Raw genomic sequence first — 23,502 nt, forward strand, 5'->3', positions numbered from 1 at the left:
TGATGAATAAGTGATATAACACAAAACAAATATAAAAATTGAAAGGAAAAACTATTCATAAAGATTACTTCTTTTTAAAAAATGTATTTTTATTGATTTCAGAGAGGAAGGAAGAGGGAGAGAAATAGAAATGTCCATGATGAGAGAGATTCATTGATAGGCTGCCTTCTGCACACCCCCTACTGGGGATCAAGCCTGCAACCCAGGCATGTGCCCTGACTGGGAATTGAAATGTGACCTCCTGGTTCCTAAGTCAATGCTCAATCACTGAGCCACACCAGCTGGGCAAAAAGATTAATTCTGAGGAGTATATTGGGATAATTTAAAATTTCAATTTTTACATTATATATTTAATGGTTTGACATTTAAAAAACAGTATGTATATGTTCTATATTAAAAATAAAGATATGTATCAAAATATAATGGCAGATTATTACTTGCTGTGAACATAAACACTACTGATAGGGGGATTTATAATCTGGTAGATAGAGCACCTGAATTAATCTGAAAAATAATCATATTTTAAATCTTAAAACACATATACTTATGTGAATAGGGGGTTAAGTTTCTCATATGTGAATAGGGGATTAAGTTTTACTTAAGTTTCCTTTTCAAGGCCTATGCAAAGCGATTGAAGGAGGTGACTCAGCTGTGAATCCAGCAAGTAGAACCAATAAGCAGGGTCAGACTGACCCACCAGGAGTCAAAACATCATCTCATCACCTGGTAACTAAGGACAATAGCTGACGTCTGCGGACCTTCAGGGCATTCCATTCTCAGTCTCATGCTAGCCCTGTGGTTCCCAACCTTTTTTCGATATGCCCCATCTAAGCATCTCTAAAATCCTGATGCCCTCGTTTCATGTAATTCTTACTAGAGGCCCGGTGCATGAAATTCATGCATGGGTGCAGCCCCTAGGCTTGGCTGGCTATCGAAGCGTGAGTGTCTGGCATGGAAGGGCAGGTCCCAGCTGATCTCTGGGCCCTAAGCAGCACCTGGGCCCCTTGACCCCCGACGAGTCATGGTGCCCACGTCCTCACATGGAGAAGCGGTGATCACAGCTGGACCGGGGAGCAGCATGGGCCTCTGGGCCGCCCAGTGGCACCGCATGGAAGCCAGGAGGGCACCGTGAACCCACGGGTAGCTGACCAGCCCCTGCAGTCCCTGCGGCTGTGGCCCAACTCACCCGAAAGAGGCTGTGTAAAAGTGGGGCGGGCTCCTCCCGGGCACCTGGCACCTGAGCGACTGCTGCCAGTGCCTTGTTGCTGATGCTCACCATGTTCTGTGCCACCCATTAGTGGTCAGCACATGTCATAGTGAGTGGTCAAACTTCTGGTCTTTTGGTCGAACAACCACCCGAGGGGACAATTTGCATATTATGCTTTTATTATATAGGATTATTAAAAAAGTGAGCTCCTATTCATGTGGAGGAAGCCTAAAAGGCCATTAACTTGGTCTAAACAAGCTTCCAAAGAACGTGGCATCCATGAAAGAGAAAAATAAAAGAAGGAAAGGACAGTTGAAATACTGAGGAAGAAATCACTAAGAAATTGTTAAAAAAAATAATATGAAGTGATATGAAAAAATAGCAAATAAAGTTCAAAACATATAAGAGAACTGAAATGCATAAATATGTGACAATATATATTTATACACTATATATGAGGCCTCTAGATTCATAAGAAATGCAAAAAACATCACTGTTAATAACTTATTCTTGAATTGCTCCCCCTTAAAAATCAAATTGTCCCCCTGTGCAATTTGGGCGTGTGCCCCACATTGGAACCACTGCTCTAACCTCTTTCCCCTTTATAATCCTGTCCCCTGAACTTTGTGTAAGACAGGATGTGAATGTTTCTAGGCACCCTGTTTTCTTGGTTGGCTGGCCTTCTCAATAAATGCCTTATATATACCGCTTCTCGGCCTTTTGGCTAAGATCAAGTGTAATAAATGCCTTATATGATTCAACCCTGCCTTTGTTATTGGACATAGTGACAGGCAACCAGAGCCCAACAGGGGGTTTACTAGTAACACTACTATTTCTTAAAGACTAAGTGCCAAGGAATGTAAACATTTAACCTCATTTTGATCTACATAACGGCCCTGTGACAGGAGCAGTATTATTGCCAGCATGTGAGGAAACTGAGACTGAATGACGTGAAGCAGCTTGCCCAGCCATCACAATGTTAGTGCTGAGGCTGGGGTTCAAACCTGGACTTACCAATTGCCTATACTGCTCTTCCCAATGTGCCATCTATCACCCAGCAAAAGCTAAAAAATCAAACTACTCACTAGGCTTCTTTTTGCTGGACATCTCTTGAAGCCAACTTTCTTCTGTTTGGATGGACATTGGGATTCCTGGATATAAACCATAATAACTCGTCCTGAAATTTAGACAAAACATTATTTTTGAGTATACCTATATAGTCATTACCAGTTGACCTAAGTATAGTGCATTTAACAATCAAATAACAAGTGCACTAGTACATAGAAGATCCTAAATTCTATTTTCTTTGAAATATTTTCTTCCATTTTTATCTCTACAGTAAGTCAGGCACAGTGTGTTTGCATGGTATCTGCTCTTTAGCAAGTACTCCTTTCTAAATTCTGGAGGCTCCCATATTACCTTCCTTAGGGACTAAATTACTACCATTCTGTGAGTGTGTGCTGATGGTGGTGGTAGTGATTGTGAGTGTGCTTAAACATTTCCTTGAATTTAAATGAGAACTCTTTTTAGAAGGCTGAAGCTATATGCATTGTAATAAAAAAAAAATCTGCATTCTTTCTACAAGTAGTTTAATCAGTTACCTGAGTTATTGACATGATAGAAAGGCAGGAATTTATTGACTTTTACTAGTTAAGATGACTGTTACTGGTAACAAGTACATGATAACTTGTTTTTCAAGTTCCTTTGCATCTTTGAATTTCATTTTCTTGTAATCATTTCTGGCATCTTCCCAAATTATCAAACAAAATTTTTCCAAATAATTTAGTCAATTTCAGAACTGTCCCTTTTTCCATGTTTCTCTGTTTTCCTCTGTCTCCACCTTCCTGTTTTGATGCTTTGTTCATTGGTACATTGTAGCAGTGGGTGTTTTGTTTTAATTCTGAAATGACTGCACCTTACAATGAGCGAAGAACTCCTCTGCCGAAGCTACCTGTGCAAGTCTGTTTATCTAACTTCCTGGAGAAACAAGTTATAGGGACCAAGAATACAGGCACATTGAAGAGCAATCCCTAGACAACATTTAAAGTTTGGGCCCCCCCTCCCCCCTGCCAAAATGCAATGGTTAACAAAAGCAGTGTATTATTTATTTAGGTCTCTTTGTTTTCCTTAAACCAACACCAAAGATTGTTTCTGAAATCCTGTGTCAAGATGGCAGATGACCAAGGATAATAACAAAATCAACATTTTCTGAGAACTTACTACAGTATGTAGTAGTACATACATAGTATTTGCTTTCTCACATTATTTATCTTTGCAAAAAACAATCAAGGCAGATATCCCTTTCTACAGGCAAGGCAATTGAGGCTATAGGGAACCTCTCAGAAATTATGTGTGGCAAAGGCAGGTGGGGGCTCAGACCTGTTTGGCTCCCAAACCTGTGTTACTCCACATTTACCTACTCCAAAGTTTGCCTCATTTTCAACCTGAATAGTAATAGGGCCATTAAACATAGAACTTGAGCCAATATTGGTGGCATTTTTATGGATTTTTAGGATTTCCTTAAAAACATACCTCACTAAATTCACCAGAGAATGCTTTAAAATATGAAGAAGCATTTTCTCAGGAAGATTTATGAGAGGAAATTAAGATTTGATCTGGGAAAGAGCTTCCCATGTAGAGAGTCCAGGTCAAGAGGGCATCTGAGCACATGGTTTGGCCCTTCCTTTCTGAGATACCAAACACTTAAAAGCAAACAAGAAACAGCCCTGGAAAATAAGAAAGCTGTCATAAAGGAGATAATATTGAAGAACTCCTTATAAAAAAGAAAGTAAGTCCTAACTGGTTTGGCTCAGTGGACAGAGCATTGGCCTGCGGACTCAAGGGTCCCAGGTTCGATTCTGGTCAAGGGCATGTACCTTGGTTGTGGGCATACCCCCAGTAGGGAGTGTGCAAGAGGCAGCTGATCAATGTTTCTCTCTCATCGATGTTTCTAACTCTCTATCCCTCTCCATTCCTCTCTGTAAAAAATCAATAAAATATATTTTTTTTAAAAAGAAAGTAAGTGGCCTCAGGTTGATGGAAAAGCAGAACAGGGAGCACCACAGCTCAAGACAAGAGAGTTTCGTTCTGAAGGGAATTTCCAAGGAGCTCCCAGCTCTGACTCAACAAAATGCAGACATAGGGCTGGGGCCTGTCATTCAAGTTCAAGGAGTGAACTTGGAAGAGCTGCCAGACAGACTCCTTCTTTCCCCTTGTACAGAGCATTTGGCAGGAGTCGCTTTTATTTCAGATGAAGCCCAAAGAACTGCTTTCTAGAAAATGTGAGCAGCTTGCCTGAGGGATTTAAGTCTAAAAGAGAAGCAGAGCACAGTAAGAGGTTCTTGAGGATCTGCTCAGCAGGCCTTAGTGAAGGGAAGGCACATTCTATCTACAGAGAACTGCAGCCACACAGTCAAGTGTCCTTATCCTAACTCTAGCAATAGTAGGGTTGCCCACCTTGCCTGCTCCCTGCTGACACTTCCTGGAAACTGGCTCTGGCATACGTCACCCACCTACATAGGACTCATAGTCAAACTCCCCTCTGCATACCTTGTCAGAAAACAGAACAACTCAGGCCCTGGAAGGGTAGCTCAGTTGGTTGGAGCATCACCCAGATGTGCCAGGGTTGTAGGTTTAATCCCTGGTCAGAGCATGTACAGGAATCAGCCAATGAATGCATAAATAGGTGGAACTACAAATCAATGATTCTCTCTCTCTCTCTCTCTCTCTAAATAAATAAATAAATAAATATATATATATATATATATATCCTATCTAATAAAAGAGAAACATGGTAATTAGCCGTACATCCACTACCCTTCCCACTGGCTAATCAGGGTGATATGCAAATTAACTGCCAGCCAAGATGGCGGCAGGCAGCCAGGCAGCTTGAAGCTAACATGAGGCTTGCTTGCTTCAGTGACGGAGGAAATCAAAGTTCCCTGCCTGCCATGACGGCCTCTGAGCTTGCAGTTTGAAACATTGTTACAAATATAGAAGCTAAACAAAACCCCAGAAACCTGCTTTCAGCCCACTGGGATCTCAGAGCTGGAGATGATACAGTGTTTCGATTATAGAACCCAAACAAACCAGAAACCTGCTTTCAGCAGCAGAGGCCTCAGAGATGGAGCCAGAGCTAAAGCTGGCCCACAATTAAAAAAAAAGAAAAAAAGGAGCGGTTGGGAGCTTCAGTCACCCGCCAGCCTGAAAACAGCCCTCAGCCCCTCACCCAGACTGGCCAGGCACCCCAGTGGGGACCCCCACCCTGAAGGGTGTGTGACCAGCTGCAAACAGCCATCATCCCCTCACCCAGGCTGGCCAGGCACCCCAGTGGGGACCCCCACCCTGATCCAGGACACCCTTCAGGGCAAACTAGCCTGCCCCCACCCGTGCACCAGGCCTCTATCCTATATAGTAAAAGAGTAATATGCCTCCCAGCACCGGGATCAGTGGAGCCACGAGGCCTCCCGGCACTGGGATCAGTGTGACAGGAGGCAGCGCCCAAACACCCTGATGGCCCTGCGGCTCTGTGTGTGACAGGGGGCGAGGTCACAACCTCCCTATCCACCCTGCTCTGTTCGTGACAGGGGAAGGCACCCCTACCCCCTGACCAGCCCTGCTCTGTGCCTGATAGGGGGGAGCTCGCCAACCTCTGATCTCCCTGCGGCTCTGTGTGTGACAGGGTGCGGCGCCCCAACTCCCCCCCCCCCCCCCCACGGGCCCTGCTCTGTGTGTGATAGGGTAGAGCCATAACCTCCCCATTGGCCCTGCCCTGAGTGTGACAGTGGCGGCGCCCCAACCCCCTGATTGTCCCTGCTCTGTGAGTGATAGAGGGCGGCACCCCAACCCCCTGATCCGCCCTGCTCTGTGCATGACAGGGGGCAGTGCCCCAACCCCCTGATCGGATCTGCTCTGTGCGTGACAGGGGGTGGTGCCGCAACCTCCCTGTCAACCCTGCCTTGAGTGTGACAGGGGGCAGTGCCCCAACCCCCCAATCGGCCCTACCCTGAGCATGACTGAGGGTGGCATTGCAACCTCCCGATCCGCCCTGCTCTGTGCATGACAGGGGGCAGTGCCCCAACTCCCCAATCGGCCCTGCTCTGAGCCCGACCAGGGGCTGCACCTAGGGATTGGGCCTGCCCTCTGCCACCCAGGAGCAGGCCCAAGCCAGCAGGTTGTTATCTTCTGAGGGGTCCCAGACTGCGAGAGGGCACAGGCCTGGCTGAGGGGTCTCCCCCACCCCCCCCCGAGTGCACAAATTTTTGTGTACCGGGCCTCTATTATATATATATAATCATAATATGCAAATCGACCAGATGGTGGAACGACCGGTTGTTATGACATGCACTGACCACCAGGGGGCAGATGGTCAATGCAGGAGCTGTCCCCAGCCTACCGACCCCAATTGGAGCCTGCCAGCCACCCTGTTGGTCCTTACCCCCAGCCAGCAGTCTCTGATCGCCCAATGGGGAATGGGGCACCCAGGGTGGGTGGTGGCAGGTAGCGCCAGGCCAAGGTGGGTGCGAGCGAGTGGGGCTCTGATCTCCCCACCAGTTGCTCCACACACAGAGGGCGACTGGCATTGGTGGTGGGGGTGGGGCCAGCTGCTGTCAGTTTGGGAAGATCGGCCCTGATCATAGGCCAGGCCTAGGGACCCTACACGTGCACAAATTTCATGCGCTGGCCTCTAGTCAATGAATAAAAAATTAAAAAACAACAATACACACACACAACAGAACTACTCAGCATAGGACTCCATCTTAGCTAACAGTCACTAGGTAACCAAGGCTTATCAAATGCTTAAGGACAATCAGTAGCATGGAAGAGAAGGATCAAGATAAACAAACCAGAACAACTGATCCTGAAAGAAAAAAGAAGCAATACAAAGAATAAAGAACTTTAGTATGTTGTAAGAATACCCCCAAAGACATTAAAAAAGACCCCACACAACTATTTGAAAAGCAGCAGAGAACAAAAACTGGTTCTTGGAAGCTACAAACATGAATCCTGAAATAAAATCTGTACAAGGGCTGCACAGTAGCGTGTAAACACCTAAAATCTTAGATATCCAGAAACCCAATAGCCGTCCTTCAGATACCTGCAGGATGGAAAGAACAGAGGCAGTGAAGGGCGGAAATAAGCAAGTATCAGAAGGGTTTGAAAGTCAGTGATCAGCAGTACCAGATACTAGAATGCAATAAAGCAATCAATGTATCAGAGCACAAGGGAAAGTGGTTTTAAATCTATTGTTTTATGCCAGGTTATATGATTAATAAAGTATGAGGCAAAATGAAGAAATTTCAAGACAGGCAAGGACTCTAAAATTCCTCTGAGATCTATATGAAATAATTACCTGAGGAGTTTCTCCAGCAAAAAGAAAAAGAATAAAAGAAAGCAAGCAATATGGGAATCAAGAAAGTATGGCTATTGAGCCCAACTCAGAAAAGTTGAAGACAACTAAAAACAACTAGGAGTTGAAAAATTCATCTTTTAGGAGTTAAGCTTTATGAACATAGGATTTCATTTTCCTGTGCATAAACTCAGTAACATTATTTGGTGTTAACATGAAATTATGAGTATTTTTGATTGGTTTTTAATTTTTAGAATCAACCTGTACCCAAAGTACTAGAATTAATTATAATCCTATCTAATAAAAGAGAAACATGGTAATTGGCATACGACCGGTAACCTTCCCATTGGCTAATCAGGGCAATATGCAAATTAACTGCCAGCCAAGATGGCGGCCGGCAGCCAGGCAGCTTGAAACTAACATGAGGCTTGCTTGCTTCAGTGACGGAGGACTCCAACGTTCCCCGCCTGCCGCTGCAGGCCTCTGAGCTGCAAATCTAAGCAACTATGTAACAAATATAGAAGCTAAACAAAACCCCAGAAACCTGCTTTAGTCCTGGGCTTCAGCCAGCAGGATCACAACATTGTAAGCAAAGGCCAGAAACCTACTTTCAGCAGCGGAGGCCTAAGAGCTGGAGCCAAGCCTCAAAGCTAAAGCTGGCCCAGAACAAAAAAAAAAAGAAAAAAAAGGAGCGGTTGGGAGGTTCAGTCACCCCCAGCCTGAAAACAGCCCTCAGCCCCTCACCCAGACTGGCCAGGCACCCCAGTGGGGACCCCCACCCTGAAGGGTGTGTGACCAGCTGCAAACAGCCATCATCCCCTCACCCAGGCTGGCCAGGCACCAAAGTGGGGACCCCCACCCTGATCCAGGACACCCTTCAGGGCAAATCAGCCAGCACCCACCCATGCACCAAGCCTCTATCCTACATAGTAAAAGGGTAATATGCCTCCCAGCACCGGGATCAGCGGAGCCGCGAGGCCTCCCGCCACCAGGATCAGTGTGACAGGGGGCAGAGCCCAAACCCCCTGATCAGCCCTGCTCTGTGCCTGATCGGGGGGGGGGGGGGAGCTCCCCAACCCCCTGATCGCCCTGCGGCTCTGTTTGTGACAGGGTGTGGCGCTGCAACCCCCTGATCGGCCCTGCTCTGTGTGTGACAGGGTAGAGCCATAACCTCCCCATCGGCCCTGCCCTGAGTGTGACAGTGGCAGCGTCCCAACCCCCTGATGGGCCCTGCTCTGTGCGTGACAGGGGGCAGCGCCCCAACCCCCTGATTGGCCCTGCTCTGTGAGTGACAGGGTACAGAGCCCCAACCCCCCTGATGGGCCCTGCTCTGTGCGTGACAGGGGGCAGCGCCCCAACCCCCTGATTGGCCCTGCTCTGTGCGTGACAGGGGGTGGTGCTGCAACCTCCCCATTGACCCTGCCTTGAGTGTGACAGGGGACGATGCCCCCAACCCCCCAATTGGCCCTACCCTGAGCGTGACTGAGGGTGGCATCACAACCTCCCGATCGCCCTGCTCTGTGCATGACAGGGGGCGGTGCCCCAACTCCCCAATCGGCCCTGCTCTGAGCCTGACCAGGGGCTGCACCTAGGGATTGGGCCTGCCCTCTGCCACCCGGGAGCAGGCCTAAGCCAGCAGGTCATTATCTCCTGAGGGGTCCCAGACTGCGAGAGGGCACAGGCCGGGCTGAGGGACGGCCCCCTCCCCCCGGAGTGCACAAATTTTTGTGCACCGGGCCTCTAGTTACAAAATATAATACAAATATAATAAAGCTTGGCAAAGCAATATGACTATATATATATGTATATATGTTTTAATATAGTTTGTTATATAATTTGTTGTTAACTGGGAGAGGAAAGGGTGAGAGAAGAGATAGAAGGGAGTAGAAGTATATTAATGTGTAATTTTTATAAGTTAATAGCTGCTAAAATAAAGAAGTACAGGTTTAGCCCTTGCTAAATGGTTAGAGTGTTGGCCCTAGCACAGAAGGGTGTCGGGTTTGATTCCTGTTCAAGGGCAGGCAGCTTGGTTGCAGGTTTGATCCCCAGCCCTGGAGATCAAGTTATGTCCTCTCCACAGGTAGGTGAATGCGGGAGGCAACGAATCTATGTGTCTCTCTCACATCGATGTTTCTCTCTTTCTCCCTTCCTCTCTCTCTTCCATTCTCTCTCTGTAAAAACAGTAGTGATTTAAATGTATTAATGTCCTAAAAGTTAGAAAAACTAAAAATAATGTAACTACCAAAAATGGAGAGGAGGGAAGTTACATTTCATGGTGGGAAGTCATTAGTTATATCAAAAATTGATAAGTCAAGAAATGAAAATATGCCACTTAAAATTGTACCAGAAGCAAAACAAACTGTTAACTGCAGGGACTGACCAGCAGACCCTGAGCGATGGATGAATGGATTACTCTGATACACGTTTCTGTGAAAGAGAGGGCTAAGGGGCTGCTTAGTTATCAGAACCAAACAGTCCTGTTTGCCTGCCTCTTTAGGTTTTTATTATAACAACAGCTTGAACTAAAATTAACTATTAGATACTATCAGCAGGGTAAGCATCCTTGAGAATACATATGTGTCTGTAGTGTTCTTTAAGCAAGGATGTCTAAGGACTAAACATAAAGATTCCAGTAAAACACCTGGGGGCTCAGACTTGTTTGGAAAAGTGAAGGCAGGTTCTACTGCCTTTGGCAAGGTCCCCCTAAAGGCCCCCAACCTTTCAGAGAATCCTCCTTAAAGACTTTCTGACCAAGTCCTGTGCTTCCCCACAGTTAACAGTATGTTAATTCTGATGAGTGGGAGCGGGTGGTGGTGAAGAAAAGTATGGAGATTTAAAATTTGCCCAGCTGGCATGGCTCGGTGGTTGAGTGCTGACCCATGAACCAGGAGGTCACCTTTTGATTCCAGGTTAGGGAATATGCTGGGGTTGTGGGCTCGGTCCCCAGTGGGGGGCATGCAGGAGGTAGCTGATGAATGATTCTCTCTCTCCCCCCCCCCTCTCTCTCCTCTCCCTTCCTCTCTCAAATCAATAAAAATTTATTAAAAATAAAATTTTATACTATTGTATACTTTAATATTTTAACTATGTACATATATTATCTTTTATTAAAATGTTGAAATAAGAGGGATACATAGAAACATATAAGTGGAACAGAACTATTGTCCTTATGCTTAATAATTTAAAAGTTGCTTGTAAAAGCAAAACTTAGGTGAATAGTAATTCAAGATTGTAGACTCAGGTTTGGTGTAGATTTCAGGGAAGATTTATAAAGATTTTTCAAAAGGGATTGCTCTGGTTTCTTCTTCTTACAAAGTACTCAAAGGCTAATAGCAACAACAGGAAGAAGAAAAAGAGAAGAAAAGGATCATAATTTCCACTCTCCTCCACAAGTGTCCCTGATCGCTCTTGAATTTAGCCAATAGAGACATATGTGCTAAATGTTCATAGCGCTTACACATGCCATACAGTTGTTATTGAGTTACATTAAGTGCACATGTCCTCTCTACAGGTAGGTGATGAGTTGGAAATGGGCAGGGGTCTCTTCCAAATTGTCTAACAGTGTAGATTTGTAAAAAACCTAAAACTTTAAAAAATTAATTAGTTGTAAATGTCCTGGGTTATTTTACTCCAATTCCTGACATGTTTATCCAAAAAGTAAATGCAATCAGCTTCAAAAATAACACGAAAACATTCTCTTACCTATCTAAATTTTCTTCAGGCATGCCTTTCCTAAATGTCTGGAATATCGTAGGAAAACCTGTTAAATGTAACATTAAAAATTTTAGCCATTGCCTCTAAATCAGTGGTTCTCAAGAAGACAATTTTGCCATCCAGGAGGCATTTGGCAACATCTGAAGACATTTTTGATTGTCACAGAGTGGGGTAGGGGCTAATGGCATAGCCAGGGCTAGAGGCTAGGGATGCTGCTAAAAATCCTATAATGCAGGGGACAGCCTTTCCCTCCTCCCTCCCCAACAAAGAATTATACTGACAAAATATTTCTAAGGAAGTGAATGGAGTAGTTTTAGCACAGGAAATTTAACAGAAAGGGGAGTTGCCTTTTGCAGGACTGTTTTTAGTAGCACAGCACCCTTAAGGCACTACTTCTCCAAGAGTTGAGAGAGACAGAGAGAGATAGGAGAGAGACAGGGGAGAGAGACTGGAGAGAGGGGAGAGAGGGGATGGAGGGGAGAGAGGGAGAGAAAAGGGAGAGATCCCTGTGTGCTGGGTGTTCACCTATATCCTAAATTGTAAACCATCACACCTGCTCAGCCAGGATTTCAGTCCTTTTACAGAAGGGACTGAGATAGAGGTGTGTCTGGTGGTGCTGGTGCCGGTATTTAGAAATCAGACACCCAGGTGGATGAAGGCTCTGGAGCCTTTGGGTTAGCTGCCCCCTAGGGCCCCGAAGCTTCCAGGGAAGGGCGGGCAGGGGCAGTACTTTTCTGGGAGGAGAGGCTGGAGGGCGAGCTGGAGCTGAGGCTCTCGGGGCTCACGGGCTGGCTGAACATCAGAGTCTCGCTGGATATCGAGCTCAGGCTGGGGCTCACGACGCTGGCTAAGCGGAGGCGAGCGGCTGGCAGGTCTTCCTCGCTGTCATCGTCGATGTTCATAATTTTCCAGAAGTACGCATCATCCAACGTCCTGCGGACCTCCGCCTCCTCCTCCTGCTCCTCTGCCTCCGCCTTCTCCTCCACTTCTACCTCCTCTTCCTCCTCTTCTCCCATGTGCACCTCCTCCTCATTCTCCTCCTCGTCCTCCTCCTCCTCTTCCTGGCCCTCCTCCTCGGGCTTCCTGAAGTTGCCCTGCCATTGCAAGCTAGCCATGGCGGAAGAGGGATGCGGTTGGTCCCGCGCCCCGGGCGCGCCCCATTGTTTGTCCATCTCCCTGGGCAACCGCCAGCTGCTTATAACTCGGGGCATTTAAAGCCCCAGTGCCCAGGGGTGGGTGGCTCAGTTGGTTGGAGTGTCCCCTGGTGACCAAAAGGGTAGCCATTTGGATTCCCAGTCAGGGCACATACGGAAAGAAACGATGGATGTTTCGCTCTCTCTCAAATCAATAAAAATATCCTCAGGTGAGGATTATAAAATATATAAATAAATAAATAAATAAATAAATAAATAAATAAAGAAATAAAGCCCCAGGAACCCCTTAGCTGGGTGGAATGATGGACAGAGATAGAGAGGTGGTGAGGCCAGGAGCTGCTGCGGGGAGCTGGGCCACTGCAAACTTGTTTTGCACAAGCTCTCCGTGGTCTCAGAGACACCTTGGCAGCCTGCGGCCAGATGATCTCCCTTTCTTCTATCAGCTCCTTTGGAGCAAGTCTTTTTTTTTTTTTTTTTAGTGTGGTAGGGGTAGCGATGGAGACCCATAAGGCCACTTGTTATTGCAGATGCTGGAGTGTATGTGTGTATAGACAGATGCTTGTTGGAACTTAGGATAAAACTTTATAAAACTATAAATAAACTTGGGTCCTAGTTTGCTGATTTGACTTTCTGTTGTGTATAAGCTACCCAGTTTATGGTACTTTGTTCTAGCAGCCCAAATAGAATAAGAAACAAGGTTACTCTGAAACCATGATAAAAAGAAACAAAGCAAGGCCAGGTCATAATTTTGTCTAAGCACAGATATAAATAAGGTGACTGTGCTACCACAAAACAACCCCATCATAGAATTGCCCCCACTTTCTAACAGCATCCAATTCAGAGCAAAACCTCGCTTCCTTAGTTTCTTCTTAGTCCTTCTCCCAAATCATCTAACTAAATCCTAAATCCTATAGGTTCTTTCTAACATCCTCTTACTAAGACATCTTACTGCTATGAGTAACAAACCAACGTATTTAACTGTATCCTGTTCCTAATGGTCTTTGGCTGAAATGCACCTTATTGATATCTGTGCTTACACAAAGCAAGTGCACTGTCAATTGTAGGTAGTCATTTCACATTCATTGATATGTTAACGTAAGAAACATTCAAAGCTGTAAAGAATTTTTGTGAGTTTATTTGAACCAAACTGTCGACAATTGCAGGGAAACAGAATTTCAATGCATTGAGACAATGTTCCAGGGAATGGTGTTTTTTCACCTATTTTTATAAAATAGGAGACATAAGTGGGTTACATGAAATCTATTGATGATAGATTAGGGAGGTGGGAGAAAGCAGAGGAGGGAAACCTCTGGGATTGGATAAAAAGTAAAATGATAGACACAAGCTTCTTTTACATAGGATAGTTAACAGTCAAAAATTAACATGACAATAGCAATGAGGAAATTTGTGGTCTCTGCCTGGCACCCTGGCACATAGGTTGTGCCCTGAGGGGTCCTGAAAAGGGGATGTTACAAGTTACCCTGACATTCCAAAGATGCAAAAAGAAAATAGGCTCTGTTAAGATCAAAATTGATCTTTATTAGGGAAGATACCGGCCTAGGATATGACTAATCACTATAGACTGCTTTTTAATTAAAAAGTTTTAATTTTAGACCATCTTTTGTGGTTACTTTAGGTTTCTGAATTTGCAAGGCCACCATGCAGGCCTTTCCTGAGTTACTCAGGTTAGCATGTGGCTCCTTTTTGGCCACAGATATCTGTTGGTGGCTGGTTTGAGAACTGGCACCAGGAGTCAGATCAGACCTAGGTTTAGCAACCTTGGTACTTGGATCTTGGCTAAGAAAGAATGCAGAGCCAGGGTTGAAACTATAAGAGAACATTTATTAGAAAACTAGAGGCCCGGTGCAGGAATTTATGTACCAGTGAGGTCCCTCAGCCCAGCTTGCAGGATCGGGCCAAAACTGGCTCTCTGACATCCCCCGAGGGGTCCCAGATTGCGAGAGGGTGCAGACCAAGCCAAGGGACTCCACCAATGCACAATCGAGGCCAGGGAGGGATATGGGAGGTTGGCCAGCCAGGAAGGGACCATGGGAAGGCTCCAGCATGTATCTGGTCCATCTTGCTCAGTCCTGATTGGCCGGACCCCAGCAGCAAGCTAACCTACCGGTTGGAGTGTCTGCCCCCTGGTGGTCAGTGCACATCACAGCGAGTGGTTGAGTGGCCTTAGCATATCATTAGCATAGTATGCTTTGTTTGGTTGAATGGCTGACCAGGCAACCGGACACTTAGTATATTAGGCTTTTATTATATACTAGAGGCCCGGTGCACAAAAATTTGTGCACTTGGGGGAAAGCGGGGGGTCCCTCAGCCCGGCCTGTACCCTCTCGCAGTCTGGGACCCCTCAGGAGATAACAACCTGCTGGCTTAGGCCTGCTCCCGGGTGGCAGAGGGCAGGCCCAATCCCTAGGTGCAGCCCCTGGTCGGGCTCAGAGCAGGGCTGATTGGGGAGTTGGGGCACCGCCCCCTATCATGCACAGAGCAGGGCAGATCGGGAGGTTGCGATGCCACCCCCAGTCACGCTCAGGGTAGGGCCGATTGGGGGGTTGGGGCACAGCCCCCTGTCACACTCAAGGCAGGGTCAATGGGGAGGTTGCAGCACCACCCCCTGTCACGCACAGAGCAGGGCCCATCAGGTGGGTTGGGGCTCTGTACCCTGTCACGCACAGAGCAGGGCCGATCAGGGGGTTGGGGAGCTCCCCCCTGTCACTCACAGAGTAGGGCCGATAGGGGAGTTGGGGAACCGCCCCCTGTCACACACAGAGCAGGGCAGATCAGGGGGTTGGGGTGCTGCACCCTGTCACACTCAGGGCAGGGCCAATGGGGAGATTATGGCTCTACCCCATCACACACAGAGCAGGGCCCGTGGGGGGCGGTTGGGGCATCGCCCTCTATCACCCACAGAGCAGGGCCGATCATGGGGTTGGGGAGCCGCCACTGTCACACTCAGGGCAGGGCCGATGGGGAGGTTATGGCTCTACCCTCTCACACACAGAGCAGGGCCCCTGGGGGGGAAGGGAGTTGGGGCGCCACACTCTGTTACACACAGAGCAGGGACGATCAGGGGGTTTGAGCGCTGCCCCCTGTCACGCTGATCCCAGTGCCGGGAGGCCTCGTGGCTCCTCTGATCCCGGTGCTGGGAGGCATATTACCCTTTTACTATATAGGATAGAGGCCTGGTGCACGGGTGGGGGTCGGCTGGTTTGCCCTAAAGGGTGTCCTGGATCAGGGTGGGGGTCCCCACTGGGGTGCCTGGCCAGCCTGGGTGAGGGGATGATGGCTGTTTGCAGCTGGTCACACACCCTTCAGGGTGGGGGTCCCCACTGGGGTGCCTGGCCAGTCTGGGTAAGGGGCTGAGGGCTGTTTTCAGGTTGGTGGGTAACGGAAGCTCCCAACTGCTCCTTTTTTTCTTTTTCTTTTTTATTCTGGGCCAGCTTTAGCTCTGAGGCTCCAGCTCTTAGGCCTCGGCTGCTGAAAGCAGGTATCTGGTTTGTTTCGGTTCTATAATCGAAACAATGTATAACTCCAGCTCTGAGATCCCGGCTTGCTGAAAGCAGGCTTCTGGGGTTTTGTTTAGCTTCTATATTTGTTACAATGTTTTAAACTGCAGGCTCAGAGGCCGGCAAGGCAGGCGGGGAACGTTGGTTTCCTCCGTCACTGAAGCAAGCGAGCCTCATGTTAGTTTCAAGCTGCCTGGCTGCCCGCCGCCATCTTGGCTGGCAGTTAATTTGCATATCCCCCTGATTAGCCAATGGGAAGGGTAGCGGTCGTACGCTAATTACCATGTTTCTCTTTTATTAGATAGGATCAGAGGCCTGATGTATGAAATTCATGCAAGAGTAGGCCTTTTGCACCTGTGGTGTCTGCCTGGATCTCTCCCTTGCAACCGTGGTGGCTGCCTGGATCCCTTCCAGCCGCGGCAACTTCCTCAATCCCATGGCTGCATCCCCAGCTTCATCCGGAAGGTTGTCCGGAAGGATGCCTGGTCTAATTAGCATATTACGCTTTTATTATTACAGAAGATCACAAAGGTGGAAAAAATGAGTGGTAGAAGAAATGGCTCAGGAAACAAGTTGCAGAGGCAAAAGAAGGGCCCTTGGAGCTTGCAAGTGAGGAAGGTAAAAGTAATGCACTTGGGGGGAAGAAGAGGACAAGGAGGAAGGGAAAGAAATGGGCCTGGGTCCTCTATCCTAAGGGTTTTAAGGGTGTAGTTTTCAGAGGAGGTCCAGGGGAAGATCTCAGTAGAATATTCAACAGCTTTCCAGGTGTGTCCTTTCAGGGTCTAGGTCTCCAGTGGTTCATTTGTTGGTGCCAGGGCCAGGAGTCATTAGGCAATGAAGCTGGTCCTGAGGGCAACTGGAGCATCACTTGTCTGGTTTTGCTACTTTTGCTGCTTTTCTGGGTCTGGAGCTGAAGTACAACTGAGGCCGAGATGTTATCTCTAGGGATGAAAGGTCACCCTGGAGATGAGGTCCCACCCTACAGTTGTCCATTGCTAGGCACCTGGGCTTTCCACCATGGTGACCTTCTGTACCTGGCCCATCATCCTTGCTCTGCTCAAGTTTAACTGCCTACCACATATCCACAAACATCTCAGGGGTAAGTCATATTATTTCCAATTTATACTGTTCCTCCCTTTGGGGACACAGCTTTAGATGTGAATCCCATTTCCTTTACTTGCTCCAAGTAAATAAAACTACCTTGGGACAACCTTGTCTTGTTCTTGAATAGAACACCCCAAGTGGCAAAAACCTTGTGTTGGGTAACAGTCCTATATAATAAAGAGGTAATATTTGACCCTCACACCCTCGCATCATCACAAGATGGCCACCCCACATCATCACAAGATGGCCACCCCCATGTTGTCACAAGATGGCCACCCCCACGTCATCACAAGATGGCCAGCAGGGGAAGGCAGTTGGAGGCAATTGGGCTGGCAGGGGAGGGCAGTTGGGGGGGACCAGGCCTGTAAGGGAGGGCATTCAGGGGCCATTGGGCCAGCAGGGGAGGGCAGCTGGGGGCAATTGGGCCAGCAGGGGAGCAGTTAGGTGTCAATCAGGCTGGAAGGGGAGTGGTTAGGGGATGATCAGGCTGGCAGGCAGGTGAGTGGTTAGGAGCCAGCAGTCCCGGATTGTGAGAGGGATGTCCGACTGCTGGTTTAGGCCTGGGATCGGACATCCCCTGAGGGGTCCGAGATTGGAGAGGGTGCAGGCTGGGCTTAGGGACACCCCCCCACCCCAGTGCACGAATTTTGTGCACGGGCCTCTAGTCTATATATATAAAAGCCTAAGCGACTGGTCGACCAGCCAGTAGCTATGATGCACACTGACCACCAGGGGGCAGACACTCAACGCAGGAGCTGCCAAGCTGTGGTGACTTGGTAGCTGCAGTTATTGGGTGATACACCAGAGAGGAGGGAGCCCGATTCCGGGGTGCATCACCTGAGTACTGCCCTTTCACAATCCAGGACCCCTTGGGGAATGTCAGAGTGCCAGTTTCAGCCTGATCCCCGCAGGCCAGGCCAAGGGACCCCACCAGTGCATGAATCCGTGCACTGGACCTCTAGTTAGATAATAAGGACAGAGCCCTTATGAATGTGAATAGTACCCTTATAAAAGAGACCCCAGAGAACTCCTTGGCTCCTTCTGCCATGTGCACAGCCAAAAGACAGAGGCCTATGAACCAGGAAGTGGGTTCTCACCACAACCTTGATCTTGGACTTCCTAGCCTCCAGAACTATGATTTTTTAAGACATTGCCTTAAATATTATTTACCTTGGTTAGTGAATCTGGGGCCTATTTGTTGCTTTTTTCATCCATTCAATCAGGAGGTGGAAAAGGCTTGAGGCATCTGGCCACCTAGGCACCACCTGAGTTTTTGGGGGGCTTTATTTTCATTTCATTGTACTTACTAAAATTTTTGTAAAATATTTATGTACACACAAATAGATATACAGCTATAATAGACACCTGTCTACCTACTACCCAGATTTGGAGCATACACCTTCACCGAAGAGTTCAGCTTCCTTTTAAAAACTTCTCAAAACAAATGTTCCTGGTGGGAGGGATTTTGTGAGAGCGGAACGTCTATTGATTGCCACCCACATGTGCCTGGACCAGGATTGAGCCTGCAATCTAGGCATGTGCCCTGACTGGGAATCAAACCCACCACCTACTGCTGTAGGGGATGACGCCCAACCAACTGAGCCATACCAGCTGGGGAAAACTAATATTTTTTGTACCTGTTTTATAGGCTGGTCATGAGGGTTCAATGAGTTAATATGTTATATAATGACTTGGCACATTATAAATATTGCATTATCTATTTACACTTTTGTTTTGTTAATCCTCACCTGAGAACCTGAGGATATTTTTTCCCATTGATTTTTTAGAGAGAGTGGAAAGGAGGGAGGGAGAGAGAGAGAGAGAGAGAGAGAGAGAGAGAGAGAGAGAGAGAGAGACATTGATTGGTTGCCTTCTGCACGCACCCCAACCTGGCCTGGGGGAACAAACCTGCAACCCAGGTACATGCCCTGTACCAGGAATTGAACCCACTGGCCAGGGCTAGCTATACTTTTGATTGTCTGTTACCTTGCAATTAGAATGTAATAACAGTTTGTGAATGGAGGCAGCCATGGAAATACTCCTTTCAAATCTTGTCAGTAACCCAAAAAATAAGTGAGATGGTTAAGAGAGATGGCTGCAAAGGAAGTGACAGCTTAATTGCACTCTCCTGTGCTTTTTAGCTCCCTACTGTCCCAGCAGTTTTGTAGCAAATAAGCAACTTAATAAATGACAGCTGGCTCTATATAAATGTGTGTGGGAAAACTATACAGGCACATCCATGAGGTGGGGGAAAAGCACTGGTTTTCTCTCTACTCTATTTTCTGGATTATAGTTTTTATTTCACCCTTTGACTCAAGTAATTATTAATAATGCACCAGCCTTGGACATGCAAGAGCAGATTGCCATGGGGTTAAAAATCTGGCTTTATTTCCTAACGTGGTTTTGATGAGCAGAGTAGGGCACATGGCCTGTTAGTATAAGAGAGGCCTTTTGAGTGTGTTTCAGGAGCCTGATGGTGTTTAAATGTTTGCCCTGCCCCATTAATGATTCCTTTTGGTGAACTGGTCAGCCAGGGTTCAGGTGTAAGTCATTTAATAAGCTATTGGCCTCCACTTCTCCAGCTGTGTCTCAAAAGACTTACCACCCCTGTGTCCAGGTCAACCTTGGAGCTGGCAGTCAGCCTTGGAATGCGGTCCATTCTCATTCAAGAATTGCCTATTAACAGGGAAAGATTAACAAAATTGTTTCTTGAGATAATATTTAAAAAACAAACAAATAAGTAAAAAACCCTTGTTGCCCAAACAATGGAGTCCCGCCCCAGCCTACTTCCCATGACTGTAATCCTTACTTCCCCATGTAATCTTTGTCCTACCCAATATAAGCTGGTTTATGGGGATTTTTGTGGATGACTTGCTGCCCTCCCATACTGCCTGCAGTATTGGAATAAACACTCATATATGATTCAACCCTGTCTCTGCTTAATTGGCTCAAGTAGTGACAGGTAGCCTAGACCCACTTGTTGTCTGGTTTCAACAACACCACAAAAATTCCATGTCCTTGACACTATTGAGAGGAATTAGAAACGGGATTAGGCAGATAGGATAAGGGGTGAAAGGAAGAAGGAAATATGGACATGACAGTTGGAGCCAGCTAAAACCACAGGAATTCTGGTCTTTCAGAAAAACAGGATGTCACAAGACAAGAATGCTTATCTTGCACACGCAGATGGTTACAAGAGATGGGGAGGAAGAGGAAAAAGAGGAGGGGTAGCAGCAGGTGGATTTTAAAATTGTTGCTGGACAAAAGAGGTAGAAGGAGCCAATCAGAGAGTGACATGGGATGGAAGGGCAAGGGCTACACCCTCCATCTTACCCTAGCAGCCATGTGCTCAGCAGGGCTTCTTCCTGGAAGCCCAGGCCTCTGCTAGCCACACCCAGGATTTCTTTGAACTAGCCAGTGACGGTCAAGGGAGGTGCGCGCTATGGATATGACCACATCCTGTGTGGCGGGACCCGACTTGCGCCTGGCCAATCGGCAGGGCCCACGGTCACCTCTCCTTCCCTTACTCCACCCCCCTATAAAACTCCTTCCCACCGGGCTAGCCCTCTCTCTGCCACTTGGCTTACCGTTGGGTCGGTGAGTGTGGTCAGGGAGCCGAACTAGTTTGAATAAAAGACTCTCTGCTTTTGCATCAGACTCGCTGGCTCCCTGGTGGTCTATTGGGGATCTTGAAATCTGGGCATAACAGGGAGACAAAGATCAGGCTTTTGGTAGATATAAACCCCTAGACAAGTGAGTTTTGGTGACAACCCATTCTTGGGCCCACTCCCCATGTGGGGAGTTTGTATCTGCTGATAATAAATGTCCATGATTTTACTTAAATCTTCTGGTCCATGATTTTACTCTTCAACTTTGTGAGACATGATCCCAGAAGAACTTCAGCTCAACTTTTGGATATCAGCTTTGGGGGTCCATCCGGGATATTCTATCCTCGTTCTTCATGTCAAAAAGTAAGCAAATGGACCCTATTGCTTCTACTTTCACTATCCTTCTAGTTTTGGAGGCATTGCCGGGTGCCCCCATCAGCCACTTAATTTGGCTGCAGTCTGTAATGGGTAATTTTCTTCCACTTTCCCTTTATTTAAAAGTGCAAGTTTCTGGGAAAAACAGCCACATGTGCAGACCAAATTAACTCATTTTAGCTTTGATTGCTAGATCTTCTGCTTTTATCTTTATTACAAAACTAGAGTTTCTCATGACTGTGGACCCAGATCTAGAATCCCCTGACACCAGCAGTCCTGTGGACCTCCTTTCTACAGTCAGACGCTGTGCCTTTCCCAGGGACACGGCCTCGGTGCCAAGCGGTTTCCCTCTGACGCTCTGGGCTCAGAGGTCTCACAGTTCTCCCCAGCCCAGATCCCTGATTTTGCTGTTCTCCAGGTGTCCTGTGCCCTTCCCAGCTGCAGATTGTCCACCAGCTGTGTCTACTTCACCAATTCGGGGTGGATGTTATTCAATTTAATTGCTCATTCTATCTGCTCTGGGACAAGGCTCGGGACACGTTCATCTATTCTGCCACAATTTTGTCTCCCTAAGAAGATCAATTTTTAACAAGATGTAAAAAGAAAGGAGAGAGTAAACTAAAGCAGGAACAGGAAAATAGAAACAGGAAGAAAAGGGAGAAGTGAGGAAGAAAAGGGTGAAAAAAAAGAAAAACTAAGATAAAATGAAATAATGATATAAAAATAAAAATAGAATGAAGGAAAATAATACAAAACATAAAAGGTTAAAAACATTAAAAAAAATTTTCCTTCCTTAAGTAAAAGATAAAAATAAAAAAGTGAAGTGTTGTTCACCTCAGCTGAGTTTTAATTCCCATGGGTCTGGTTTAAGACCCTTCTCTCCTGTTCTGTCTGCCACTTCTCAGTTTCCTGTTAGGTAGTCAGCACTGTGTTGAAGTTCCCAGTGATCCACCACTCCTCTGTGTCTGTCTCCGCAGCCTTGGCTGCAGGCACAGGGGACCAATCTGCACGCTTTGTTTATCTGCCTGCTTTCAGGCTTATTTACACAAGCATCTATTTCTTACATGGATTTTAGGTGGGTGTGTTTCTGGGACCAAACAGCCCCTCAACCCAATCCCCCAGGGCTCCCTCTGGCTATTCAGATTCCTCCTTTCCTCTGAAAAGTTCAAGGCTGGGTGTGGCTGCACTAGTTGCCCTGCAGGTGCTGCTGGGAGGGGCTGGCTCTTCAGGAGAAAAATGGCTGCTTATAGTTGGAGGGTCAAGAATGTCCCAGTGCCGGATTCCTGGTCACCTCTCCCTGTCTTGCTCTTCTCCACAGCCTCTCTCCAGCCACCACAAAACTGCACCTACACCTGCACCCCAGTCTTGGTGAGTATTTGTAATTGAAAGGTTCAATGAACTGGGTTTATCAAACAAAAGCTGGCTCCCCCATTTTACAGATGAAGAAACTGAGGCACATAGAGGCCAAATACCCCACCCCAAACCACATAGGTGGCAGAAGGAGAAGCGAGAATTGAACCCAAGTGGTCTGGCCGCAGAAGCCAAGCTCTCTGTCTTTCAGATTTGTTGCCTCTGTATCTTCATTCTCTTGTCTCCACCAGTAGTGTTAAATACACCTCATCTTGCTATCTTACATCCAACTGCTTCCCTTGACCACACATCTTCTTCCAGCTACTTCTCCCTTCCACCTTCCTGCCCTTTACCTCCATAGTTTTTGAAAGAGTTGTCTACTCATATCATCTCAATTTCCTCCCCTCCCACACACTCCTCACCTCACTGTATCCTGAATTCAGCCCCTTCCACTCAACCATATTCTTGCTCCTGTGGGGGAGGAAGAAACATTTTCCACCTGTCTAGATTCTTCCAGGTGGTCTTATAATCAAATGGTCATAAAACAGGTTAGCAAGAGAAAATAACCCAATTTAATTGCATGCAAATTATGGGAACCCCACATACATGAGAGGTTAAAGACAGCAAGTTAAAATGTGGTAGACATTCTGAGCTAAGGATGAGGTACAGGACCTTGGGGCTTCAGATGGGATGATAAGAAGAGCAGATGTTCAGTAATTCAGTAATGTCCCTGCCTCTATAGATAGGTTAGAAAACATTTTCTCTGGTAATAACTCTTATCATGGGAAAGGCCCCAAATTTAAATTCTTTTTTTTTTAAAATATATTTTATTGATTTTTTACAGAGAGGAAGGGAGAGAGATAGAGAGTTAGAAACATCGATGAGAGAGAAACATCGATCAGCTGCCTCCCGCACACCTCCCACTGGGGATATGCCCGCAACCCAGGCACATGCCCCCGACCGGAATCGATCCTGGGACCCTTCAGTCGGCAGGACGACGCTCTATCCACTGAGCCAAACCAGTTTCGGCCAAATTTAAATTCTTTAAGGGAGAAGTAAGAGTTTCTCATGAGCGCACAGGGTCTTGAGTGCCTTCAGTGAAAAATAATTCACATGTGGAAGT

The 23,502-nt window shown here is 46.9% G+C and overlaps 1 protein-coding gene across 1 annotated transcript in view; it reads right to left on the reverse strand.

The window, feature by feature from the left end:
- Nucleotides 1-12,286, reverse strand: part of ERICH6 (glutamate rich 6) — an 89,878-nt gene extending 77,592 nt beyond the window's left edge. The window contains exons 1-3 of the mRNA XM_036348499.1: nucleotides 12,001-12,286; nucleotides 11,259-11,316; nucleotides 2,293-2,384 (exon numbers count right to left, since the gene is read on the reverse strand). Of these exons, the coding sequence (XP_036204392.1) occupies nucleotides 2,293-2,384; nucleotides 11,259-11,316; nucleotides 12,001-12,286 (436 nt within the window). The remainder of the gene's footprint in view (nucleotides 1-2,292; nucleotides 2,385-11,258; nucleotides 11,317-12,000) is intronic.
- Between the last annotated feature and the right edge of the window lie 11,216 nt (nucleotides 12,287-23,502).

Source organism: Myotis myotis, unplaced genomic scaffold (assembly GCF_014108235.1).
Source record: "Myotis myotis isolate mMyoMyo1 unplaced genomic scaffold, mMyoMyo1.p scaffold_m19_p_2, whole genome shotgun sequence".
Classification (NCBI taxonomy): domain Eukaryota; kingdom Metazoa; phylum Chordata; class Mammalia; order Chiroptera; family Vespertilionidae; genus Myotis; species Myotis myotis.